The sequence below is a fragment of the Petaurus breviceps genome, unplaced genomic scaffold, assembly GCF_028583685.1.
Source record: "Petaurus breviceps papuanus isolate PSGF00001 unplaced genomic scaffold, PetGlider_PUasm1.0 81, whole genome shotgun sequence".
NCBI classification, from domain to species: Eukaryota; Metazoa; Chordata; class Mammalia; order Diprotodontia; family Petauridae; genus Petaurus; species Petaurus breviceps.
Genome location: NW_027186546.1, coordinates 286169 through 312724, shown reverse-complemented (window position 1 = coordinate 312724; position 26556 = coordinate 286169). Strand labels below are relative to the sequence as shown.

General features: G+C 36.6%; 1 protein-coding gene across 5 annotated transcripts in view; it reads left to right on the top strand.

Moving 5' to 3' along the window:
• Positions 1 to 26556, top strand: part of LOC138176098 (ATP-binding cassette sub-family C member 9-like) — a 204682-nt gene that overhangs the window by 153181 nt on the left and 24945 nt on the right. For all 5 annotated transcript variants that reach the window (XM_069106826.1, XM_069106824.1, XM_069106827.1 and 2 more), the window contains 4 exons: positions 15847 to 15957; positions 18914 to 19034; positions 20733 to 20863; positions 23098 to 23176. In XM_069106826.1, the coding sequence (XP_068962927.1) occupies positions 15847 to 15957; positions 18914 to 19034; positions 20733 to 20863; positions 23098 to 23176 (442 nt within the window). The remainder of the gene's footprint in view (positions 1 to 15846; positions 15958 to 18913; positions 19035 to 20732; positions 20864 to 23097; positions 23177 to 26556) is intronic.

The following is a 26556-nucleotide window of genomic DNA, read 5'->3' as shown; positions in this document are numbered from 1 at the left end:
CAATTCCCCACCTTCCCCCCCCCAAAAAAAAAAAAAAAAAAAAAAAGTAATATAAATAAAAAGTCTTCCTTCTCTTTGTTTTAAAATTTTTCATTTTAACAAGAATGCTCTTACTTTCCTCAAGTTTCCAGTTAGTTTCTTAATTTAATATCTCTTTAAAAAAACATTTTATTTTTGTCTTTTGTTGTTACATCACCTATATTTCCTAATGTATACTTCTCCTTTCCCCCTCTCAGAGAGCCTTCTGACATTATTTATATACAGTATTCTTCACTCATGGTCATTCCCATCTTTCCTATGAAACAGGGGGTAAGGATGACTTTTCATGTCTCCTTTAGGACCAGGCTGGGCTATTATAGTTTCAGGAAATTCTTTCCATTAACAATATTGTAATTGTATATATTATGTTCCAAGTTTTGCTTATTTAAATTTGTATCAGTTTTGTATCAGTCTTTCCATGTTTTCCTTGATTCATCATATTCATCCTTTCTTATAGCACAGTAAAATTCCATTATGCTCATGCACTATAATCTGTTTAGCTATCCTCTAATCAATGGCTATGTACTTCATACTCAGTAATTTGCTGCTGAAAAAAAGTGCTGCTATAAATATTTTTGTGTATGTGAGATCTTTTGGGGGGCATTGATTTTCGTTTTTTGGTTTGGGGTTTGTTTTTTTTTTCTTTTTGGAGGGGGGAAGGTAGGGCAATTGGGGTTAAATGACTTGCCCAAGGTCACATGGCAAGTTTTGTGTTAAGTGTCTGAGGCAACTCAGGTCCTCCCGACTCCAGAGCCTGTGCTCTATTCACTGCACACCTAGCCGCCCCCTGGGGGCATTGATTTTCTAAGGAGATATAACTAGTAGTGGAATTTCTGCATCAATGAGTATTGACATTTTTGCTAATTTTTTAGTATAATAATTCCAAATTGTTTTCTAGAATGGTTATGATAGTTCAGAGGTCCATCAATGGTGCACTAGAATACCTGTCTTTCCACAGCCCCTCCAAAATTGATAATCCTTATTTTTGTCATCTTTGACAATTTACTGGATGGTAGGAAAAATCTCAGAGATGTTTTGATTCTAATTTATCTTTACTTATTCAGAACATTCTTTTACATGATTGCTAATGGTTTGAAATTCTCTTGATATTTAAAAAAATATTTTAGTATTCATATATTGGGGGAATATTGGAGCATGGTTTGATATAACTTGGAGCTCAAAATATTTCGGTATAATCTGTCATCTTTTTTTCATTCATGTCTAAAAGACCATTTTAATGTATACACACACACACACACACACACACACACACACATATATAACTCCATTATTTAATAGATGGCCACTTCACCATTGCTTTCTTTCCTTCATCTTAATAGCCTGAATGGCAGCAGCAGTGTAGTAGAAAGTACTTGGACTTAGACTTGGACTCAAAAGCCCTAGTTTCAAGTCTTGAACTACTACATATTAGTTATGTGATCTTGAGCAAGTCATTTAACTTTTCAAAATCCCATGTTTTTTCATTCATTAAATTAAGATGATAACAATTATGTTGTCTACAAGGTGACCTTTGGTCACTCAACTGATTCTACTTACTCTAATAATTCCAGAGGTGTTCCAGTCCACTCAGCATATATGTTAGAAGAGTACCAAACTATTTATGTCTTTCAGAGCATAAATTCCTTTCTAGCCCTACCTAGTTCTTCTTCTTTCAGTGTTAGGGGGATTAAATTATTGCAGATTTGCACAGTGATTAACATTTCTCAAATCCCTCACTTCTAGATTACTCCACTTCCTTTTTATTAACTTACTATATTTCACTGAACTTTAAATTGTGACATTAGTATAGTGGGATCAACTACTCACAGGAACAAATACAATCATTTAAGTAGTGTTTACAGCATTTGATGCTTGGCATAGGACCAATAAAGGTAAGACAACAAAACAAATAAAATAGCCCATGAACTACAGCAGTGCTTCACATCTGCAGTCTCTCACGTGTCCAGGTAGCACCCAGGCAGTAGACAGAATGTTCCAAAAGCAAGAGTTCAAGGAAATGTTTCATTGTCTTAGTGCCCATAGCCACTCCTCCCACAAGTAGGTAGAGGTATGTAGACGATGCAGCATAGTTCACAACTGATGATTGACTTGCATATACAGGAGGGCTGCTCATTAGGTAAAGACTGAGAAACTGTGGCTCTCTTAGCTCTGGTGTGAACAGGAACTTCCCAGTTTCTAGAACATCCCCAATTGGTGTCCTGTGGCTAGAAGAAACTTCTTTTTCTTGCCCCATAAGTATGATCGTTTGAAGAACAGGAGTAGTAGACTCAATGGTAGGCCACAACAAGGAGGAGTCATGCTGGCCTGGAGGCTCTCCAACATTAAGACTTTTGTCTCTTATCCCTTTTGCCATCTCTCAAATTTAATTTGAGATGTTAAAAAATAAAGGTTAAAATACCAACAAATCAAAGAATGATAAAAGTCTAAAAGAACAGAATCATTTGGCTGGTAGAAACATGCGTTAGAGTGTGACCACCCGAGTTGCTCTGGCAGCAAATTAAGTATTTTTTTTTCCTTTGGATGCCAAGTAATGAGGACTTTACTTGTGTGAAATGTATCACTACAACATAACCTTTGAAAGCTGCTTATGTTTAAAAAAACAATGTTTTCTCTTCATTCCTTTGCACTAAACAATTCCAGCTTCTCTGGCATCTGCATTCCCATTTGCAAAAATTGTGTAACTCTATCTAAAAGCTGTCTTTCCAAGGCTTTGTCTTGCTGTGTGGTGAAAGGATAAAAGAATATTCACATATGATGAAGCCAAAAAAAATGAAAGAATGTCTTTAGAGTCAACAGACTTAGAATTAAAATGCTCCCATGAGCGAGTCTATATGAGGGATTGTGAAACAAAGGGAAAGTTGTGTTTTAGGCAATTCTAGGTGATTTCAGGAGTCTAAAATAGATATGTTCTATGCTATGGATTTTCATTTAGAGATCTTATTTTGTGTTTGTATAAGATTCCCTGTTGCAGGATAATGTGCCCAACATCTATCTAACATTTGGGCACTAATATGCCCAAGAGATCTATCCACCACCCTTCAGTTGTCTTCAGTGATTTTTGTATATTTCCTAGATTTGTAGATAATTGTGACTTTCACTAGAAATCCATTTGCAAGTATTTTTTGACCACTAGAAATCAGGCCAGGTATTTTTTTGTGGCATATGCCTCTATACCTAGGAAAGAAAGCCTTCCTTTTTCTTGATGGTGTGTCAGATTTGAAAAGCCTGAACCATATAATTTCCTCTGGTCAGTTCCTCTGAAAGCATGAAAACTCTTCTCTTGAGTTGAACCTGTCAGCATCAGTTGGGCCAGGTTTATTTTTCAGTGAATTCATTGAGCTGATTGATGATTTGGGCATTGTGTAACCACCCTACTAGCCAATGCCATTAACCCAAGTGTCCAGACTAAATATCCCATTTGAAGTTATCCAGAATTTCTGACTTTGGCTCCTCTATTCATGTGATTGCCTTTTTTTACTTTTTCAGTGTCTATTTATTGACACAGAAAAATATACAGACATGCTCTTCAGTAGCTCTTACTAAATTTTTTTATACTAAAGGAGATGGAGACTAGCTGATCAATAGCTGATTTTAAAACTGTGGCTTAAGTGAAAGCCATAGCTAATCTAAGAGCCTCAGTCTTCTATACCACTATACTTGTTACTATAACAGAAAAGAAGGAAATGGAAGAGTTTTGATTTTTACTAGGAAATCACTCAGTAAGTGGTGACTTCTGTGATCCTATTCTACATGTAAAAGAAGAGAAGAGTAAGATGAAAAATGGTAAAGCATCAGCAGATTGTGACGAGTTTTGAATCCACCAGTGGAGATTTTTAACAAAGGAGTAGCATGTCTAGAATTATGCACAGGGAAGAAGGTATGAAGGGAAGAGTAGATATTGGAAGTCTTATTATAGAAGGATATTATAACAATATGGTAATACAAAGCATGTAGTAATATGGACCTATATAGAATAATGGCATGGGAACAGAGGGATGGGGAGGTGCACGAGAGTTTATGGGTAGAATAGGTTTGCAGATAAAATGTGAGGGAGAAAAGTCCAAAATAGTGCAAGATTTCAAATATAAGTAGACTCGTATAGTGATACCAGTGGTAGTATCATTGCCTAAAAATAGTTTTAAACTAAATAAAACAGGTTTTAGATAATAATTACAATTTGAACATCTTTAGTTTGAAGGACCAGTGATGCAGTCAGGTATAGATGTCCTGTAGGTTGGTAGAAACATGAATTAGAAACTCCCCAAAGAAATGGAAATCAGTCAATCAACATGCATTTTTAAGAACTTAATATCCACTAGTTACTTTCCTGGGTGCTGAAGATACAGAGACAAACATAAAATAAAGCCTGCCTTCAAGGAACTTATTTTCTATCAGATGAGACAACATATACCTACAAAACAATATACAGCTGCAAACCTTGTGGTGGGGGAAGGGGAAAGCACTAGCAGCTGGGGAGAACCAGAAAGGCATCACACAGATGGTGGCATTTGAGTTGCATCTTAAATAAAACCATGGGTTAGAATAAGGTTTCTAGGGGAGGATGAATTACTAAAAGAAAAAAGAGATGGGTATATTGCCAATGTGATACCCATAGCAGCTGCTATGAATGCATGCGTATTTCCGGGGTAAATTCTCAAAGTAAATAACTCTCTTCCTCAAAGGCAAAACCAAAATATTTATTCAGATACCAGAAAGCCAGTTCCATCATGGTAACAAAGAAGTTTATACACATTGCCAGTGCAGGAAGCTCTGACATCCCCAAGCCTTCCCTCCATTAGACCTCCCCACAAACAAGCTCCCTTAGGCAAAATTCCTCCCTCTCGGTATGCAGGCATATGAATACATATGTGAATGTGTATATATATGTTTACAGGTATACATAGATAGAGGGCACGGGACCAATTTAACAGGAAGGGATGATACTTAAAAGGTGAAATTAAGAGGTGAGAGGGATATAATGAGAGGAGATGGGGAGAGACAGAGTGGGGCAACTATCTCATACAGAAGAGGCAAGGGAAAATGGTTACAATGGAGGGGAAGAATAGGAAGGCAAAAGGGAATGGGTCAACCTTATTCCTATTGAATCTGGCTTGAGGAGGGAGGGAAATACACACTAAATAGGGGATCTCACCCTCCAGGAGAATGGGGGGGGAGAGGATGTGAGGGGGGATGATGGAAGGGAGGGCAGGCTGGGGGGGAGGGAAGTTGGAAGCACCCACTTTTGAAAAGGGACAGGATCAAAGTAGAGAATAGAACAAGTGGGATGTGGGATAGGAGGGAGGGAAATATAGTCAGTCTTTTACAATATATCTGCTATGTTATTGTTTTGCATTAGCCACACATGTACAACCTATACTGAACTGCTTGTCTTCCCAGTAGGGGTGGGTGATAAGGGAGGAAGGGAATGAATCTGGAATTCAAAGTTTTAAAATCAAATGTTTAAATATATATATACTATTATCAATATTGTTTTACATGTAATTGGGAAATATAGAGATCCACCATGCCCTACTGGAAAAGTTGAAACGGGTATGGGAGAAAATATGGGAGAGAGCAGATCAGAGGTGGGGATATCCTGTGGGACTGCTGTTTTGGGGGGATGGGTGGGGGAAAAACAGGGAGAAAATTTGTAACTCAAAATCTGGCGGAAACGAACGATGTAAATCAGAAGTTAATAAAGCATTTAAAAAAAAAATTCCTCCCTCTCTCACTCATGCTAGCTGGTTTGCCTGGCTCTCTGCCAGCTCTGTCTCAATCTGTCTTCTGCTAGGCAAGCTCCTCTCACCATGGGTTCCATGTGACTTAAGATGTGGGCTGGGCCCCAAAGCAGGTCACATGGGCCTATTTGGGGCAGGGAAGATCTTCACAATCCCCTAAAATTACAATGGGTTAGAAAGACAATTAGGAAACTTTAGTGGAGTGAGGAAAGAAGCTATTTGAGTGGAGGATCAATGATGTATGAGGTACTGAAAGTCAAAAGAAGAGAAAATACCAAAAAATGAAGGTTTGTGTAAAGGTGAATAAAGATTTGATGGAAGTCTCCAGATTTCATGTAAATAAGAATGTTTAGAATAAATAACAAAATGACATAGATGTATGTATTGGAGTAACTGACTAGATCAGAATTCTCTTCTAAACCATTTTGCAATCTCCCAAGTCAACACTATTCTTACATGAAATGTAGAAGCCAAGGATATGTGTCTCCAGACTAACCTCTCCCTATTTCAATGCCTTTTCATCCTGCTGTAGTATTTTCTTCTTCTCCAGGTATCCAGTATTCTCATGACTGGCCCCTCCTGTCAAAAAGGAAAATGATTTTATTAACTTATTCACACCAAAGTTTTATAAATTCTATTTGCTACCTTATCCAAAAATAGTCATATATTTAATAGACTATAAAAGAGGCAATGCTTAATACAAAAGAACAAATTATTTATTTATGGTAGAATCGGGAGTATCAGCATATCTCATATTTTGTCAAGTAGGCCTATCCAAGCTATACATAACCTATTTCATCAGCAAACAGAAATGAGATAAGAACAAGGGGTTTTAATGAGAGTGTCAAATAAACTTCCTAACAATTAGAGTTGTCCCAAAATGGAATAGTCTGCCTTGAGAGGTGATGTGTTCTCCCTCCTTGTAATTCTTCATCAGAAGCTGAATGACATTATCAGCTTATGTATAGTGGGGATTTCTTTCAGTTAGACTAAATAGCGCTGAAGTCCCTTCTACCTTCTGAATTCTGTGACTTTTTGCAATGGAGTGCTTAAGAGACTTTTCAGGGAATGGAATTTGTCCAAGCAAATAAGTAGTTACATGGCCCTGCCTTTTTGAAGAAGGATCCAAAGAGGATAAGCAAAAACAAAAACAGAATGCAAAAGATAGTGGATTTTATGCTGAAAGAGACCTTAAAGTCCATCTGATTCATTTTCCTCATTATATATATGAAGAAATAGAAGCTCATAGAAATGAAATGATTTCCCCACATTTATACAAAGGTGCAGAGCCAGAATGTGTGCTTCACTTCTGTACTTTTAAGGTGAAATGTTAAATTTACTTCTACCATGTTTGATAGCATCTAAATGATGGCATGATTCTTATTTCAGGGGAAAGTCAAGATAGTCCTAAGATTAGTCTTTGAAAATAATAAATAGCTATGGTTTCTTACCTTCCCCTCAAACTATACCCCCCAACCACTGCACTCCAATTCATTCTAGCCCCAAGCCAGGCTCAATATCTTTCTTTAAAGTCACTGACTCTTCTAAAAAATAATTCATCAACAGTTCACCTGCCACAATCAAGTTTCATGAAATTGCATACTGTACAATGAATCAAGATGTCTGGATTCCAGTCCTGGTTCTTCTGCTAATTAGGTGTGTGAGCCTGGGTGATTTACAATTCCTCTTCTCCTCAAAACTGAGCTAGTATCTGCTTTGCCTCCCTCACAAAATGCATATGAAGGTGTTTAACGAAGCATTATAGAAAGACACTATAGAAGGATCAAGTATCAGTGTTGAGGGCTAGACATCATCATCATTTCCTGCAGTGATTTTACATCTATGCTGCAATACTGTGTACAGATGTATATGTATCACAAAATGCAAAAGGATAAAACTACCATTTTAGCACCACGGAACTGCCAATGATCTTTTTTTTTCTTTGCTTTTCTTTTTGGAGGGCAGTTGGGGTTAAGTAACTTGCCCAAGGTCACACAGCTAGGTGTGTGTGTGTGTGTGTGTGTGTGTGTGTGTGTGTGTGTGAAGTGTCTGAGGCCAGATCTGAACTCAGGGCACCAAGGATCTTTTAAAAACAATTGTTGACCAAATTGTTTTTGACAGCAAATTCCACAGATGATGTAAATATTGCTTTGCTCGCCTTTTGTGGTGGGACATATTAAAGTGATGCCCTGCGTCTGTGTTCACTATCCCTTGTTAACACATGGTATGTCTCAATTAAGTAGATCTTGATTGGTTTATTTTTAATTGAAGTTATGGTGCTAGTTGTACACAATTGCACGAGGGCAGCACCTAACATATCTATCTAGGTTATCTGCAGTTTATGAATGTCGACATGCTGCCAAATAACTCTTTTCTCCTTCTTTTAAAATATTTACAGCAGAAATTAATATTTGGATTTTCTTCTTCAATACTGAGCTAAAAGTAACCAAAACACACTCTTTGCACAGAAGGAAGGCACATAATTTGGAAATAAATACTATAGGTTTTTTTCTGTTCTTGCAGCACCTTTCATGCAAATGTTTCAACATATTTTAAAAACTTTAACTAGTGAGACCACAGTTATCTTCCTTTTGCTTCCATAAGATATCATTAACAATACAAAATACTAGAAAGACTATCGGATTTGGAATTAGCTCCTGGACTCAAATACCTGTTCTTCCACCCACTTTTGTTCTTTTTAAAAATTGTATTTACTTTTAGTTTACAATATTTAGTTCCACAATCCTTGAGTTTCAAAATTTCTCCTCCTCCTTCCCCCTTCCCCCCCCCCCGCCATGGCAGCATGCTATCAAATATAGGATTTACAAATACCTTAACATTAAACATTAATCAAGTTGTAAAGAAGGATTATAATCAATGGAGTGAACAATGAGAAGGAAGAAACAAAAAAAAAGAGAGATGGCAAGTAGTTTGATTCAATCTGCATTCAGACTCTGTAGTTCTTTCTCTGGATTTGGATAAACCTTTCCATCATGAATCTTTTGGAGTTGTCTTATAACCCTGCATTGCTGAGAGGAGCCCAGTCTATCAAAGCTAGTTGTCACACATATAATGTGTCTGTAATTGTGTACAAAGTTCTCCTGGTTCTGCTCTCCTCACTCAGCATCCATTTATAGAAGTCTTTCCAGGTTATTATGCTCCTCATTTTTTATAGCACAATAGTATTCTATTACATTTATATTCCACAACTTGTTTAGCCATTCCCCAACTGATGGGCATCCCATCGATTTCCAATTCTTTGCCACAACAAAAAGAGCTGCTATAAATATTTTTATACTTCTATGATCTCTTTGGGATACAGCCCTAAAAGTGGTATTGCTGGGTCAAAGGGTATGCACTTTTTTTATAGCCCTTTGGGCATAGTTCCGGATTGCTCTTCACAATGGTTGAATCAGTTCACAACTCCACCAACAATGCATTAGTGTTCCAATTTTTCCACATCCTCTACAGCATTCGTCATATTCCTGTTTTGTCATCTTAAGTCAATCTGACCAGCAAGATGTTCTACCTACTTTCTGTGTAAACTTTGATAAATTACTTTACCTTTCTAGGTCTCAGTTTCTTCGTCTAGAAAATATGAATGTTAGTCTGATGATCTGTGATCTCTGTTGCATCAGATCATGACTCATCTGGGGTCTTTTATCCTATGCGATTGTTGTGTGAGTCTTCTAAAAATCTTCCATATTGGAAAGACTGGAAGCCTTCCAAGAAGCCTATATTAAGTCCTCACTCTGTGTTAGCCATTGTGTTAAGCTCTTGAGATGCAAAGAGAGGCAAAAAACAATCCCTCCTTTAAAGGAGCTCATAGTCTAATGGGAGAGAGGACTTTTAATCCTTTGTTAGGTATTCGTTCAGCACTCAGATTGTCCATCTATTATCCCTTATTCTTGCTATCTAACCGATCCACCATCTTTCCCAGTCATCTATTTCCTTGATGACATATTTACACTGCTTTTTGCATGCAAGCCATTGTGATGTATCATGCTACTTTTGTCCACCATGTATTTATTGTATTTGAGTATACCTTAAATGTTAATTGTTCTGAGGTCTTGGTATTCTTTTAATCAAGGTTATTTGACATTAGCAGCAGAATGTTGTCATTAAACAGATGGATCTTCATATTAAGGAGAAATTTGGCACTGTTGAAATTTGTGTATAATTTTTAAAATGCAATTTATCCTATTCTCCTCAATTCTGAATCTTACCCATTCTCTCCATATTATCTATTCAAGATATATGTGTGTGTGTTTGGTATTTACTTATCTGTGGAAATATCACATTCCCCTAGAAGGAAATAAGCTCCTTGGCAGCAAGGACTATCTCACTTTTGTATTTGTATCCCTGGCATATAGACTATTTCTGACAGGAATTTATCCCAAGAGTTTAATCATAGATTTGCCTCATTCTTATGACCATGAAATGCAGATTCTTTGTTTTATGGGTGAACCAGATTATAAAATTGAATTGGATGTGAAGTTCATTTTGTACTTATATCTTGAATAGGTAATATGGAGAGAATGGGTAAGGTTCAGAATATAAGAGAATGGGATAAGTTGCCTTTTAAAAATTATACAAAAATTTCAACAGTGCCAAGTTTCTCCTTTGTATGGAAGATCCATCTGTTTTATACAAACACACATGCACACACACACACACACAGAAGTTCTGTGGTGAGGGTGGTGAGCAGCGTTATCTAGTCATTCTCATTTTGCCTACTCTGACTCAGTTACCAGATGGATGTCCCAGTACAAATACTCCTTTGCTTTGGGAAATTGTACCAGATCATCTGTAATTTTTTTTTATCTTTTGTAGCTCCAAGCCTCTAGCCAGACAGTGTCCTTTCAAAAACATCTTAGTAATAGATCTATTTCTTCCTCTTCTTTGAAAATACTCTCTCTCCCATTGCCTTCTTGTTTCTAATAAATACACCCAGACTAGCAAAGGTCTGTCATTAACAGTGTGTTTAAAGACAAAGCAAGCATGTAAAAAACAAAGCAAAACATGCTTTCCAGGGTCTAGAAGGAAAGGTGTCAGGCTTCCATAATGGAGCCCAAAGGGAGAAAAAGAATATACAGTATTCCTACCTTGCAGTCTGTAGTTCATGGGGATTTCAACAACACAGCTTCTGTTCCAACCTTCCATGTACCCAGTCTGATCACGCATCTTTGTTCCAAAAGTCATAGAATTTGAGATTTGGAAGGCATTTCAGTAGTCATCTATTGCAAACCCTAACTGAAAGGAATCCCATACTTAGCAAATAATCATTCACCTTCTGCTTCAAGACCTTTAAATATGGAGAAAACCTTCACCCCTAATGATAATCCATTGCACTTTTGTGTAGCTCTAATATTTAGGAAGATAATTCCTAATATCAACCTGAAGTTGACTCCCCTCTAAGGTCGAATGGAACAAATCTAGTCCTCCAAAGGACAACAGTTCTAATACTTAAAGACAGTTATCTTTTTTAACTTTTTTTTTTTGGAGGGGAGAAAGCAAAGCAATTGAGGTTAAGTGACCTGACCAAGGTCACATAACTAGCAGGTGTGTCAAGTGTCTGAGGTTGGATTTGAACTCAGAAGACAGTAATCTTGTCTACTCACCCAGACTCATCTCTTTTCTAAACTAAACATGCCTGATTCTTTCAACTCGTCCTCATGTAACATGTGCTCAGCATCTTCGTTGCCTTCCCCTGGACACTCCAGGTTATCAATGTAAGTAAAATGTACAAATGTAATTTGTAATCTGCCATTCTTCATATAGAATTATGATGCTAGTAACTCACCATCAGCAGGGTATATCCTCTGAAATGAATTGTTTCCGATAGTGACGATAGATTTATTACATGTATCCGCACTCTTCTTCTTCCATCCCCTTTGTGACTAGCAGTACAAGTTTTTGACAAAGGTAATAAAATATGCTACGTTAATTTTGCTAATAAGATTACACAAGAATAAACAAGTCTGAATTTTTGTTTTATTAACATAATGGCATTTTATTTGAAATAGATGCCTTTTGAAACCAAGGTACTCTGTCCTATAACAGACTCACATAGACAAGATTCATTTCTGAAGAATCTTAACCCCAAAGAAAAGGATCCATTCTTTTTCTCTTACCCTCTGGCTCATCATATCTTCACCTGGAGTTACTTCAGGAAAATCTCTTTAAACACATTTTAAATTCAGCTTATGTCCAGGTCTTCCCCCCAAAAATTAACAGAGTCCCTTCTAGAAAAGTTATTCAATGTACAAGTTAGTAGATGTCAAAAATGTAACAGTAGATTTTCATCAACCGTAAGAGAAACAAAATATGAAACAGTAACCTATCACAAAAGACTTATAGGAACCCATAAATAGAAAACACCACACATGAACCACTCAAACGACTCATACTGAAGACGTTCATAAACAGATACTGAAACATATTACTCATCATTCTATTATGCTCTCCTCGAGGTAAAGATCCCCAGGAGATTGACTCATGAGACTGCTAAAAGGTTTTCCTTTTTACCTCCGTCTGTACTGGCTGAGTAACAGCTTTAAGGACCAGATCTCCTGGCTAACCAGGTCATATTTGGGGCTTTTAGGTACCAGGATGATCCTGCCAGCAATGTCCCTCCTCAAGAAGTGACAGTGTTGTAACAAGTATCTCCTGCTGTCAGTCAGCCTATGGACTTCAGAAGTCACAAAGTCAAGAGTTACTGAATTAACCACCAAGTTCATGAATTAACCACCAAGGTTAGAAGCATCACCTTTGTTCAGGGAAAGAAACAAAGCAAAAGAGAAAGCAAGGGACATGTAATAAAGTCTCAGGCTCATTCACATGTACTCACTGCCATATGCATGCAACTTTCTATGGAGGGAGAAGAGAGCAAAATCCATTGGGAAGTTCAAGGGAAAGCTATTGCAGTTCTAAGGTAGACCTTCAAGAAATTGGAAGAAAGATAAAGGCAGAGATTTCATCCTCTCCTTTTAAGCTTACTTAGTGGACAGCTCTTCTTAATTGGGACCATTTTTCTTTGGCATATCTCCTACTGTCACACTCCCCACCCTTATCACAGGTACCAGCCAGTAAGTCTCTGGTCATACATACACTTTATCAAGGGTCCAAAGCATGTATGTCAATAGAAATGGCATTGCTCAACCTCGTCATTCTTATATTATAAAAAAATTACATTTTTAAAAAAATATCATTTATATTATGCCAAACATATGGCTTTAACTAACTTGTGGAATGAACTGGATTACTTTCTGTATTCAAAAATTTTTGAAGAGGTTGGGTACTTATTCTGAGGGGTCTGATCAGGCAGATAGAGAGATATCAGATAGAGGACATATCTGCCCTGGACAAGTCATTTGTACCTTCTAGGCCTTAGTTTCTTTATCTTGTTTAGACTAAGTGATTTCTAAAGTCCCTTCCAGTTCTAAAATTCTGTGGTTTTAAGTTTCTGCTTCTTTTATATGTAACATAGTACATCTTTTCAATAGACTCTAAATTCAGTCCAGTTGGACTTTGTACCATCCCTTGTATAACCCTCCACACTTTCCAGCTTCTATGACCTTTGTTCATACTTCCCCCCCCCCCCGTACTTAGAATGTACTCATGGATTGCCAAAGGGAAAAAAAAAGATTTTCACACAAGGTACCAGCTTACTGTTGATATTTTTTTCAATTGATGTTGGTCCTCAGAAAAAAGGCATTAATCTGTTACTCTGTCTAAAACTGATGTCTTTCTAGCATGGTACAACATACTAGAATTTCTCCTATGCTTTCATATCCTTCCAGAATTGAGAACTACCTCCATACCACAATGAGGCATTGGAGTAAGACTTTTTTTTTTGCTTTTTGGAGGGGGGGGAACGCAGTTAAGTTGTGGTTAAGTGACTTGCCCAAGGTCACACGGCTAGTAATTGTTAAGTGTCTGAGACTGAATTTGAACTCAGGTCCTCCTGACTTCAGGACCGGTGCTCTATTCACTGCACCACCTAGCTGCCCCAGAGTAAGACTTTGTGGAAGAAAATATAGTATCCCAATGTGCTTATTATCTGCTGACTATCAAAAAGTGTTTGATGTGGTAGGACAAAATGTCTAAAAAACTCTTAAGGCAGAGTGTCTCCCATACATACATCAAAAACAATCAGAATTCCCAGGGATATATAGCAACACAAATAACCACATTCAATGACCCTTTGATAATAAATCCATGGAGGCATAAAACAGGGAGATATATGCATAGGGAAGATGTTTATCATCATCATGAATCCAGCACAGAGTCCAAGTTGTGAAGGAATTGTCTGTGGATAGTGAGTGCCTCTAGATGCTGCTATTTGCAGATGACATTGTATTATATAACATCAAGCTTTAGGACACTGAAGAAACTTCTGGAAGAGGTCTGTAACAATTCAGAGAAGTTTGAGCTGCCCATCCACACAGGAAAACCAAGTGGATGAGGAATGTCTATCGCCAATATTTCAATTAGCATTTGGATGTACATCCTGTAGCATTTGTCCAATCGGTATGATTCGTTGGACAGATAGTACAGATGGTCAGTGAGCTGAACTCTGAGTTAAAATAATGAAGGAAATGGGACTGTCTTGCTTTTAGAAAATTATAGAGCTCCTTTGTTGACCCCAGGGTTTTTGTTAAAGTAAAGATCCAATTTTCTAATACCAATATTCTACCAGTGTTGCTATATGGCATGGAGACACAGAACGCCATTGTTTCTAAAGAACTAAAAGTAGGTATCACACAGAAGACAGTGGAGAGTGTATGCTTGATATGAATAGACTGCAACATGTAAGCAATGAAAAACTCTGCAGAAGAGCAGAAGTAAAGGGGTCATCAATGAATTGTAAAACAGAAAGAAAAGATGGGGTCGATCCATGACAAGAGTAAGGAATAACAGGTAGACAAGAGTACTCTATTGGTTCCCTCACAATGGCATGAGAAATTGAGAAAGGTTTCTAGCATATTGGGTAAATTCCTTTTAGCAAATTTTAGGGATAGCATAAAAAGTCACACAGGATAAGGAAGCATGAATGGGTCGAGATCTATATTATTGGAGGGAATTGGTTAATTGATGAAATCGCAGATCGATTTGAATATTTGAGAATGCCTTTGCCATAATGCCTCTTTAATTCTTACCTAATCTTGTGAATCCCAATTCAAATTTCATACTCCCAGGGGGCAGGCTATATGAAAGAGCAATTTGGACTGAAGACATGTTTGAGTCCCAATTTGATTGCCACCTCTTCATCTGTAGGGAAGTCTGAGACTGGGCTTCCTCATCAGTAAAATGAGGGGCAGGGATTCGATGACTTCCCAGATCCTTTCTATGTAAAGCCTTCCCTTATTCCTAAAGGTTAGAAGTGATGTTTTCCCTCAGCCATCACTTAGTTCTATGCATGTACCACTCTTACATGGGTATTTTATATGATTTTATATTATAGTGATTTTGCACGTGTTGTCTTCCCAAAAGGGAGGGAGCCATGTCATATCTTACAGTGTTGTATTCACTAGAGATGGCTAAGAGATGTTCATTGGCTTGATGAGTGTTGTATGATAGAATGTGATGTGACATGATACCCCAGACCAAAAAAAAAATCTGACTGGCATTTCAGCAGCTTCATTCTTTACTGAGTTTCTGAGAGATAAATGGTCCAAATTTTAATAGGCAGACGGGAATAGAGTCCTGCCAAGGCCATGGCTTGCATACTAAAGAATTAGCACTAGCAGTCACAGCACATTGGTGAAAAGCCATGAATTAAAACACAGACACAAATAAAGACAAAGTGCTAAAATTAGAGACACATAGAATTGCCAATCTAACAAAGAAATTTTCCACTTAACGTCATCTCTAACATTCCTCTAAAACTCTAGATATTTAGGCTTATAGGACATATAGGAAATGTGGAATAGTGTGTTCTTTCCTGTAGAATTCTCTGGTGGTCACTCCCTTGTGGAGACCCTTCCCTGGTTTAGTCTCATTGATTTGGAAATCTGGAAATAACTCATTTGTGGTTGCTTTTTAGGATTATCTGGGTGCATGTATTGTTCTCACTGCAGCTGTTGCATCTATTGCTTCGATTACTGAAACTTCTTATTCTGGTCTGGTGGGGCTGGGCCTCCTGTATGCACTTACGGTATGTATGAAGAATAATTTAAAGGAAAATAGACTTGTGCATAACATTATGTATGTGTGTGTACATGTACACACACATATACACACCTATATTTACATACATATATACACATGCATACATATATTTTTAAAACCAACATATGGATATCTATCTAGGTCAGTTCTTGTTAATATGTGGTAGGGGAAGAACTTGAAACAAATAGCAAAATGAGTGTCTTGTACATACTGGATTCAGACCAAAGCCAAACAAGTTCAGAACAACTTGGAGTAGATTCAGGCTCTATGAGCCAATTTTTTTTTAATTGCAAGAACTCTACCCTCCCCCTCCACCCCAGTGCACACGAACACACACACACACACGTTCACATACTCTGTGTTCCTAAGTCTATAAGAAAAAATACATAATACTTATTTAACCACACTCCATTTTCCGTGTTGCCACATAATAGTTTATACAGACTGTTTTTATAAATTAAGAATTGAGAAATGAATTGAATTATTGTTCTAATTCAGGACACCAAAAAACAAACTATTTTTTCCTCCTTCAATTAAGTCACTATTAAGGTCCTAGGTATATAGATTTCATTTATAGAGATTTTCATTTGGTTAAGGAAAGTAGATTGTTGCATATAACATTATTTAATAATAACAATTAGAACTTATGAAGTACATTATATCTATAAGATTTGGAAGTAGAATCAGAAACCATCTGTATCAGGGTTTCTTAACCAAAGGTCCATGAACTTGTGTGTATGTTTTATATTTTAATAACTGTATTTCAATATAATTGATTTCCCTTGTAATCATATTTATTTTACGCATTTATAACAGTAATAGAAGGGGTCCATAGGCTCCATTAGACCATGCCACAAAAAAAAATGTTTAAGTTTAATCCAAAGAATTTTCTCCACCATATATCTGAAAGTAGTCAATAAGCCTTAGTCTGAAGATTTCCAAGGAAGGAGAATTCACAAACTTCCAAGACTCATTCTACTTTTGGATAGCATTTTTATTAGTAAAATGTTCTTGCATAAGGCCTTAAATTTCTTTTTTCAACTTCTACCAATTGGTATTAGTGCTTCCATCAAATCAGATTAGATGATTCATTAGAGCATGTCCAATCAGCCTCTTCTGAATTCACCTAATTGTACCATCCTCTAACTCACCTCTCTCCCTTCTGTCAACAAGAATAGCAGAACAAACTTTGCTTTGGACATTCTAGATAAATGATATCTACATAATTCCCCTGATCTACCAGTATAATAATCCTGTCAAAAAGAAAATGAGATTAGTTTGTCATTTTCTGTTAGGTCTGTTCCTTGAATTTTGTCTTCTATGTATTTCTGGCTATCTCTACAGTTATTCTACTTCATGCCTTGTAGCTGTTCTCTGCAGGATCTAACTTGGTATATAAATATAGGCAGCTACCTATCTCTCCGTCCACCCCCCCCCCCCCACTTCCTATTCTGTTTAAATTTGATTTTGATAATACCAAGCAAATACATTCTTGCCAGACCTTGTTAGTTGTTTTCCATCCCTACACACCTGTCATTTTTTTAAGCCATATTCCAGACATGCAATCTTTTTTTTCTTTTTGGATGGAAGAAGACAGGGCAATTGGGGGTTAAGTGAATTGCCTAAGATCACACAGCTAGTTTTTGTGTTAAGTGCGTGAGGCCGGATTTGAACTCAGGTCCTCCTGACTCCAGGACCGGTGCTCTATTCACTGCTCCATATAGCCATCCCTGCAATCTTTATTTAATCTCACAATTATAAACATGTGGCTTCTTTAAGTATTATAATAAAAAAGTGTATTTATCTGAGAATTTCCATTTTTTGGATTGAATGTCAAGGTTTCTTGTTATTTGGGGTGGATTTTTTATCTTGGAGCCAGAAATATTTTGTCTAGGAATGCAGCTTCAATTTTATAATGGAAAAATTGAGAGAAATAATTAATTTTTTAGAAAGTGTCTTTACCGATGATTTTTAGGACCACATCTCTTGCATAAATCAAGTTGTTCTGTAATAACAATTCATTTCAGTACGTATTATAGGTAAGTATGAATTGGTAATGCTGGTTAGAATTACACTTGAACGCCTCAATCAGTCTAGTTGTCAGTGTAGTGCAGGGGAAGGAGCACTAAATCTGCCATCAGATGGACACCTGGATTTGACTCTATGTCCCACCAACCTGCATGACCACGGACAAGCCACAGATCCTCTGAAATTCAGTTCTTCATATATAAAATGAGGGAAGTAAGCCAGACAATCTCTCAGGTGTCTTCAAACTTTATATATAGATTTGGATAAAAATTGAATCTCTGCTTTGTTTTGTCTGGTTCATTCATGGTTATGGTATAATGTCCTGTGTCATATTAAAGTCAAAATATAAATAATTTGTCTAAGAATTATAGCTTTAAAAATTTACTTCGGAGATCTTTTAGAAAATAATTTTAAAATGAACATTTTTTAGCTTAGTTTATTTCTCCTTTTGATGTTATTATGTGTAACAAATCGTTTTCCTTGCTTAAGTCCTTTCTTCTCTACCTATGTAAATCTTCCCCATTCTTCAAGGTCTATCTCAAGGACACAGTATCTATGAAGTCCTTCCTACAATTCTAGCACTTCACAAACTCCCATATCCTCTACTCAGCTCTTCTCCTACATCATGATAGACTTCTAAAATGCTAAACTGTGTAATATATAAGCTAACACTTATGATCTAGTCTCTCATAGTATCTTCATATTGTTTCTTTGACATTAATTTTACATCTATATTGTATGTTTTTGAGGCCAAATCATGTCATATTTATTTTGCATCTTCATGGCATGGAGTATATGCTAAGAATATAAGACTTAAAACTTGATAGAATAATTTAAAAACTATTATCAAATGCCAAATAGTTACTTTAAAATAGTTCATTTAAAATTATTTACTTTCTTTTCTCCTGATACAGATAACCAATTATTTGAATTGGGTTGTGAGAAACTTGGCTGATTTGGAGGTTCAAATGGGAGCTGTAAAAAAAGTGAACAGTTTCTTGACAATGGAGTCTGAAAACTATGAAGGAGCAATGGGTATTGTTCTGTGTGTTATTTTCATAATCTTCATCTTTTCATTTTCTTTGCTTTGAGCTAAAAATTTCAGTGTTACTGTTCAGTGTATAAGTAGCTACAAACAATTTAAAGTCTAAAGAATTAATCATGCAACGATTACAAAATACTTCTTAGGGTTTGATAAACCTGGAGACCCCAGCTTCTGGGACAGGAACTCACTATTTGACAGACTGCTGGAAAAACTGGAAAACAGTATGGCAGAAACTAAGTATAGACTAACATCTTATACTGTATACCAAGATGTGGTCAAAATGGGTACATGATTTAGACATAATAAGTAATACCATAAGTAAATTAGTAGAGCAAGAAATTGTTTATCTGTCAGATCTATAAAAAAGTTAAGAATTTATGACCAAACAAGAGACAGAGAGCATTACTAAATGTAAACTGGATAATTTTAATTGTATCAAATTAAAAAGATTTTGCACAAATGAAACCAATGTAACCAAGATTAAAAGGAAAGCAGAAAGCTAGGAAACAATTTTTACAGCAAATGTGTCTGATAAAGGCCTCATATCTCAAATATATAGAGAACCAAATCAAATTTATAAAAATGCAAGTCATTTTCCAGTTGATACTCAAAAGATATGAACAGGTATCTTTCCCATGAATAAATCAAATCTATCTATGGTCATAGGAGCAAAAATGCTCTACATCACTATTGATTAGAAGAATACAGACTAAAATAAATCTGAGGTACCACCTCACACCTATTAGACTGGCTAATAGATCAGAAAAGGAAAACGATAAATACTGGAAGGTATGTGGGAAAATTGGGACACTAATGTACAGTCGGTGGAGTTACAAACTGATTCAACCATTCTGGAGAACAATTTGGAATTTGATTGCCCAATGGACAATCAAACTGTGTATGCCCTTTGATCCAACAATACCTGTCCTAGATCTATTTCCCAAAGAGATTTTTTTAAATGCTTACTATCTTAGGGGGAGCAGAGTTAAGGGAAGGAGGGAGAAAATTTGGAAGTCAAAATTTTTAAAAGAATGCTAAAATTTGTCTTTTCATGTAATTAGGAAAAACACTATTAAAATAAAATAAATCATTCCTACCTTTAGTAGGACAAAATAGATCAATATTTCTAAAATATTCATATTACTGTTTTAATTAGATTCCTTATTATCTACTCTAGAATTATAATACCAAAGAATCATTTAATTTTGGACCTAGGTGTGAACCTTAAAAGTAATCTAGTCCAGACCTCTCAGTTCACAGATGAGGAAACTGAGTCTGAGAAAGGTTAAGTAAATGTCACAGTTGAGACTGGTAGGTCCAGAAGGCTCCCAGTTCTTCAGAGTTCTAGACCCTGTAAGGTGATATGATAAAAATGTGGACCTTAGTATTGGTAGGTTTTAAAGCTATGATTCTGAGCTTTGCTAGGCAAAAATGATTGGCAAGAATTTCAAAGCTGACATTTGAAAGGAGTATTTGAAAGTTAGGGAAGCAGGATCCTTGTTAACTATCCCAATATAGAGAAAGAAAAAGTTGAAGTTTTAGTTTTAAATTTCTCACCCAGAATGTACTTTTACATAAATAAATACCACAAAATTCATATCAGTGTTACTTTAAATTTAAAAAGAGTTTAGTCTGAAGTAAAGGAAGTATATGGTTTATTTTTTTAAATTTTGTTTATCTTTTCCCAGATCCATCTCAAGTTCCAGAACACTGGCCACAGGAAGGAGAAATCAAAATTCATGATCTGTGCGTCAGATATGAAAATAATCTCAAACCAGTGCTTAAACATGTCAAGGCTTACATCAAACCAGGGCAAAAGGTATAGGAGCTCTCAGTGTCATCGTCTGGTTAATCTGAGGTTTGGTAATTGATTGATTATATAGAACAGATTAAAGTGAAGAGCAAGGATGACACCAAAGTCACTATCACATGAGATTGGAAAGCTGGTGGTATCCTCAGTATAAATAGGAAAGTTCAGAAGAAAGGTGGGTTTTGGGAAAAAAAAACCTACTGAGTTCTGTTCTGTATGTGTTGGGTTTGATATTCCCATAGGACATTTACTTTGAAATGGCATTTGCCCAAGCTGATTGACCATCTTAACCAAGCGTGTTTTGGAGGGGGTGGTCTTTATCCAACATACACTTTGACATTCAAATTATCTGCACTATGGAATAAAAATAAAAAGTGAAAGTATATTGGAAGTGAAAAGGAGAAAGATATTAGTGTTTTCTTATTGGTTTCATAAGTATATTTTCAAAACAAGTAGAATAGAAAGCAGGAAACTATTGATTGACATTATGGAATCTCTGCCTTCCCCATCCCAGTCTTTCCTTACAGTCTCATTAAATCCCTCCCCCTGTATTTTACAGTTGTGTTTTTCTCATATCTAAGAACTGATTTTCATCATGACTTTTCTTTGGTAATGACTTATTTTAACAGTGTTTCTGTAATAAGAAACTTTGCCATAGGGAGGTAGTTAGTACTCAGAGAAATCTGAACTTCTGGAGACCTCACATCTACTGAAATCCGTTGAGTTTTAAATTTACTATGGGAGGAATACTGCCATTGACCTTCATGGATAAAAAGTTATTCCCTAAGACGAGTAATCAGAGAAAATCCCCAGATGACCAAGAGAAAACTTTCAAGGGACTGGGCTGAAGAGATAGAGAACTGAACAATGGCAACAAAGCTTCCTCAGCAGGCTGTCCTTGATACCTCAGAGACTAGCATCTTATTTACCTCTAGATTATTCTTTTTTTTAAAAAAAAAGCAACACCTATTTTTTCTGTCCTCTTTCTTCCAACATGTCCCTGGCTATTAATTTCCCAAATCTTCTTCTTTGTCAAGAAAAAGAGAGAGACAGAGAAATAGGGACAAAGAGAGACAGATATGGAGAGAGAAAGACACAGAGAGACAGGCAGAGACAGAGAAAGGGAAGGAAGGGAGGGAGGGAAGGAGGGAAGGAAATAGGCAACTTATTTGACTTGAAATCACACCAAGCAGCCCCTTGAGAATTTTTGCACTTAGATTGCTTTTGGTCCCATAGTTATTTTAGTTATGGTATTAAAAAAAAGTAATACTGTCAGTCTTATTCTACTAGTTATTATTCTTGAAATGATCACCTTTAAGACAGAGTAAGGCAACTTAATGTTCAGAAATCCAACTAAATACAGAGACCAATGATAAAGAAAGGACAAGACTGTGAGTGGATACAAAGAAAGCTGATGTAGACTGGGACTGTTAGTAGAGAAATTTAACTAGGAAACCAAGTTTGTGACTTAGTAATGAAAGTTCATGTATCAATGAAGAGGAAGATCAGTAAAAAAAAACCATCCACAAATAAAGGATTATACTATGAGTCTGTAAAAAGACTTTTGGCATTTTTTTTCTATCATGTTTTTGAGTTAAAAGTAATTTTGTACAATTTCTTTTCTTTTTCATTGGCTTGGTTTTGTGATTCATTTTTTCTGTCTGGAGGAGAGATGGTTGCTTGTCTGATCATATTCTCTGATCTCTTAGTACCCCACCCCCATTACACACACACCCTCTGTTCAGGAAACTTGAGTTGCTTCCTATTACATCTAGGCTAAAATATATATTCCTCTGTTTGGCATTTGAATTCATTCACCATCTGACTCCAGTCTATCTTCCTATTTTCTCTTTATTTGTTCATACATACTCTACATCAGCCAGAATAGCTTACTTATGTTATCCATACATTACAATCCATCTTCTGCATCTCTACCTTTGAACAGGTTGTCCCCAATGCCTAAAATGTTTTACCTCCATATCTACTTGGATTCCTTAGCTCCCCTCAGGGCTCAGCTAATGTGCCATCTTCTACAGTAGACTTTTCCTAATTCTTCTAATTAGTCCCACTCTCTATACCCTCCCCCAAAATTACTTTGTCTTTACTTACTCCTGTACATGTGGCCCATCCCTGCCTCTCCACTTTCCGTTAGAATATGAGTCCTTGGTGGGGAGGGAATTTTTTGTAGCTCTAATTCTTTGATTGTCATATAATCACCTAACTGTTGGTTGTAATTGTCTTAGGTGGGCATATGTGGTCGGACTGGCAGTGGAAAGTCGTCATTATCATTGGCTTTCTTCAGAATGGTGGATATCTTTGATGGTGAGTTGCTAGGAATTTTCTGCTGGAACTTTCTTTTTCCCTGAAAAAAAAATTGCATACTAACTTGTTATTTATATAGTGGTGAAAATAAAATATTTCTAGAACTAAGTGCAGTAAAGTATTTTGAAATCCCAATGGTTTTAAGTCTGGCTTCCCACGTCAAGCACGTCAGGGTCAAAAATTCTGTTTTAAATATAGGAAAGAAAAGCCCACAGCTTATTGCATTTGAGAAAGTAAAGCATTTAGCCTTCATTCTCCTCTCTACTTTAGAAATCATGTTAAATTGGATTAAAATATGGTAGTATGGCAAAGAAAATGGATGAGAAGATATCAGGGAGGTAGAATTGATAGGACTTGGCAATTGATTGAATGTAGAGAGAAAGGGAGAAGGAATCAAAGAGGACTCACGAGTTTCCCATCTGAGTGATTGGAACCAACAGGAATAGGGAAATTTGAAGGCAGAATAACATTTAGTCATAATAAAAAATCTTGTGAATGAATTTCATGGGACTTTTAAAAATAATATATGAACTTGTCAAATGAAATTGCATATTTTGTGAGAAAGGCACAGTGTTTTTATGAATCCGATCTCATTTGATGATATTTATATGAAATTGTTAGTACTAATAATTAATATTACCATGACAAATAAAGCCATGGAAATAATGGATATTCATCCATAAAGAGGATCCATCATATTGCTTTATACAACAATTTCAATGTGGTATTCTTGAAAAACTGAGTACCAGTCATCCAACTTAACTATTAAGTCAAAGGATGGAACCAAGATGGTGGAGTAGAAGCATAAACTTGGCATGAACTCTCACTCCAATCACTTCCAATACATATAAAAAAATGATTCTAAACAAACTTTAGAACTACAGAACCCACAAAGAGACAGAGAGAAACAAATCTCCCGTTGAAGGCAGCCTGGCAGGCCGGCAGGAAATTACAGCATGCTGGGAACCAAGCACAGTCCCTTGTGAGCCATGGTTCTGGCCCCAGGATGGCCCAGACCAGCAGAAGCTGGAGCAGACTTCAGGAGAGTGAATCACCAGCAGCTGTGGTGGTCTCCAGACTTCTCAACCCATAAACACCAAAGACAAAGTAAAAACTCAGTGTGGAACTCTGTTGGAACAGGGGAGGATGGAAGAGCTGCAGTTCAGCCCCTGCCCCTGGAACAAGAAGAGGTGGAGGCACCTGCTTGGATCTGGATCCTGGTCTTGGGTGGTGGTCCTGGGGTGTGTGACCAGTGTGCCAGAGCTTCCAGGGGCTTTAGAGAGGGCAGCCTCCTAATAGGTCTAGCACCTGCAAAATCCCAGCAATTTCGGACAAAGCTCTCCCCACTGTGTAAGCAGACCATAGCAAAGAGCTCAAAAAGTCAAGTAATTGGCTGGCAATATAAGCAAGCAGAGGAAGCAAAACAGATTATAGAATCCTTTTTTGGGGACAAAAAAGGATCAAAGCATGGAGTGGGAAGAAGACAGTGAAGCCAAAACTCCTGCATCAAAAGCCTCCAAGAAAAATATGAATTGGTTATAGTCCATGGAGGAGCTCAAGAAGGATTTTGAAAATCAAGTAAGAGAAATGGAGGAAAAATTGGGAAGATATGAGAATGATGCAAGAAAATTATGAAAAACGAGACAACAGCTCGTTAAAGGAGACCCGAAAATACACTGAAGAAAATAACACCTTAAAAAATAGACTAACTCAAATGCAAAAGAAGTCCAAAAAGCCAGTGAGGAGAAGAATGCCTTAAAAAGTCATATTTGCCAGATGGAAAAGGAATTTCAAAAACTTACTGAAGAGAATAACTCCTTCAAAATTAGATTGAAGCAAATGGAAACTAATGACTTTATGAGAAATCAAGATATTATAAAATAAATCCAAACAAATGAAAAAATAGAAGGCAATGTGAAATTTTCATTGGAAAAACCACTTACCTGGAAAATAGATACAGGAGAGATAATTAAAAATTATTGGACTACCTAAAAGCCATGGTCAAAAAAAGAGCCTAGACAACATCTTTCAAGAAATTATAAATCAGAATTTTCTTGATATTCTAGAACCAGAGGGCAAAATAGAAATTGAAAGAATTCACCAGTTGCATCTTGAAAAAGATCCCCCCCAAAAAACTCCTAGGAATATTATATCCAAATTCCAGAGTTCCCAGGTCAAGAAGAAAATACTATAAGCAGTCAGGAAGAAACAATTTGATTATTGTGGAAACAATCAGGATAACACAAAACCTAGCAGCTTCTACATTAAGGGATCATAGGGCTTGGAATATGATATTCCAGAGGTTAAAGGGGCTGGGACTAAAACCAAGAATCACCTACCCAGCAAAACTGAGTATAATTCTACAAGGGAAAATATGGTTATTCAATAAAATAGAGGATTTTCAAGCATTCTTGATGAAAAAACCAGAGCTGAACAGAAAATTTGACTTTCAAATACAAGAATATATATGTATGTATAGGAGTGTCTATGTGTATATAAATATGTAAGTGTGGGCATATGTATTTTCGTGTGTACATAGAGGGCACAGGATGAGTTGAATATGAAGGGATGATAGCTAAAAAATAAAATTAAGAGGTGAGAGAAGGAGAAAGGGAGAGATAGATTAGGATAAATTATCTCATATAAAAGAGGAAAGAGAAAACTGTTACAATGGAGGTAGGGGGAGGAAGGTGAAAGGGAATGGGACAACCTTATTCTCATTGAATTTGGCTTAAGGAGGGAATAGCTTACACACTTAATTGGATAACTTACCCTACAGGAAAATAAGGGAGTAGGGGATAAGAAGGGGAATAATAGAAGGGAGGGCAGATTGGGGGAGAGGATAGTTAGAAGCAAACATCTTTGCAAAGGGATAGGGTCAAAGGAGGAAATTGAATAAGTGGGGGTGGAATAGGATGGAGGGAAATATAGTTAGTCTTTCACAATGGAAATGATATGGGTAACTATACATGTACAACCTATATTGAATTGCTTATCTTCCCAGTGGGGGTGGGTGAGGAGTGAAGAAGGGAAAAAATCTGAAACTCAAAGTTTTAAAAACAAATGTGTAAAAAAAATTTGTATTTTACATTGTAGCGGCAAGCACCCCAAGCGTCCTCAGGGTTTGCTGCCCATACAGGTTCTTGGATCTGCCCTGATAAAGGAAAGCAACTCAAAATGGGTCAACAAGCCTACTTTAATCAGTCAAACATATATCGTTTACCTCGCTCAGGGGAAAAAGGTCAGCACCCCGAACTTCAAAGTATACAGGCAGAATTATCAAGACAGAAACAGATCAAGTGGACAGATTTCAAACTGTCCAACCATTACATCCATACCCAATCAACATCTGGGTTTCAACATCTGGTCTTTTCAAAGCT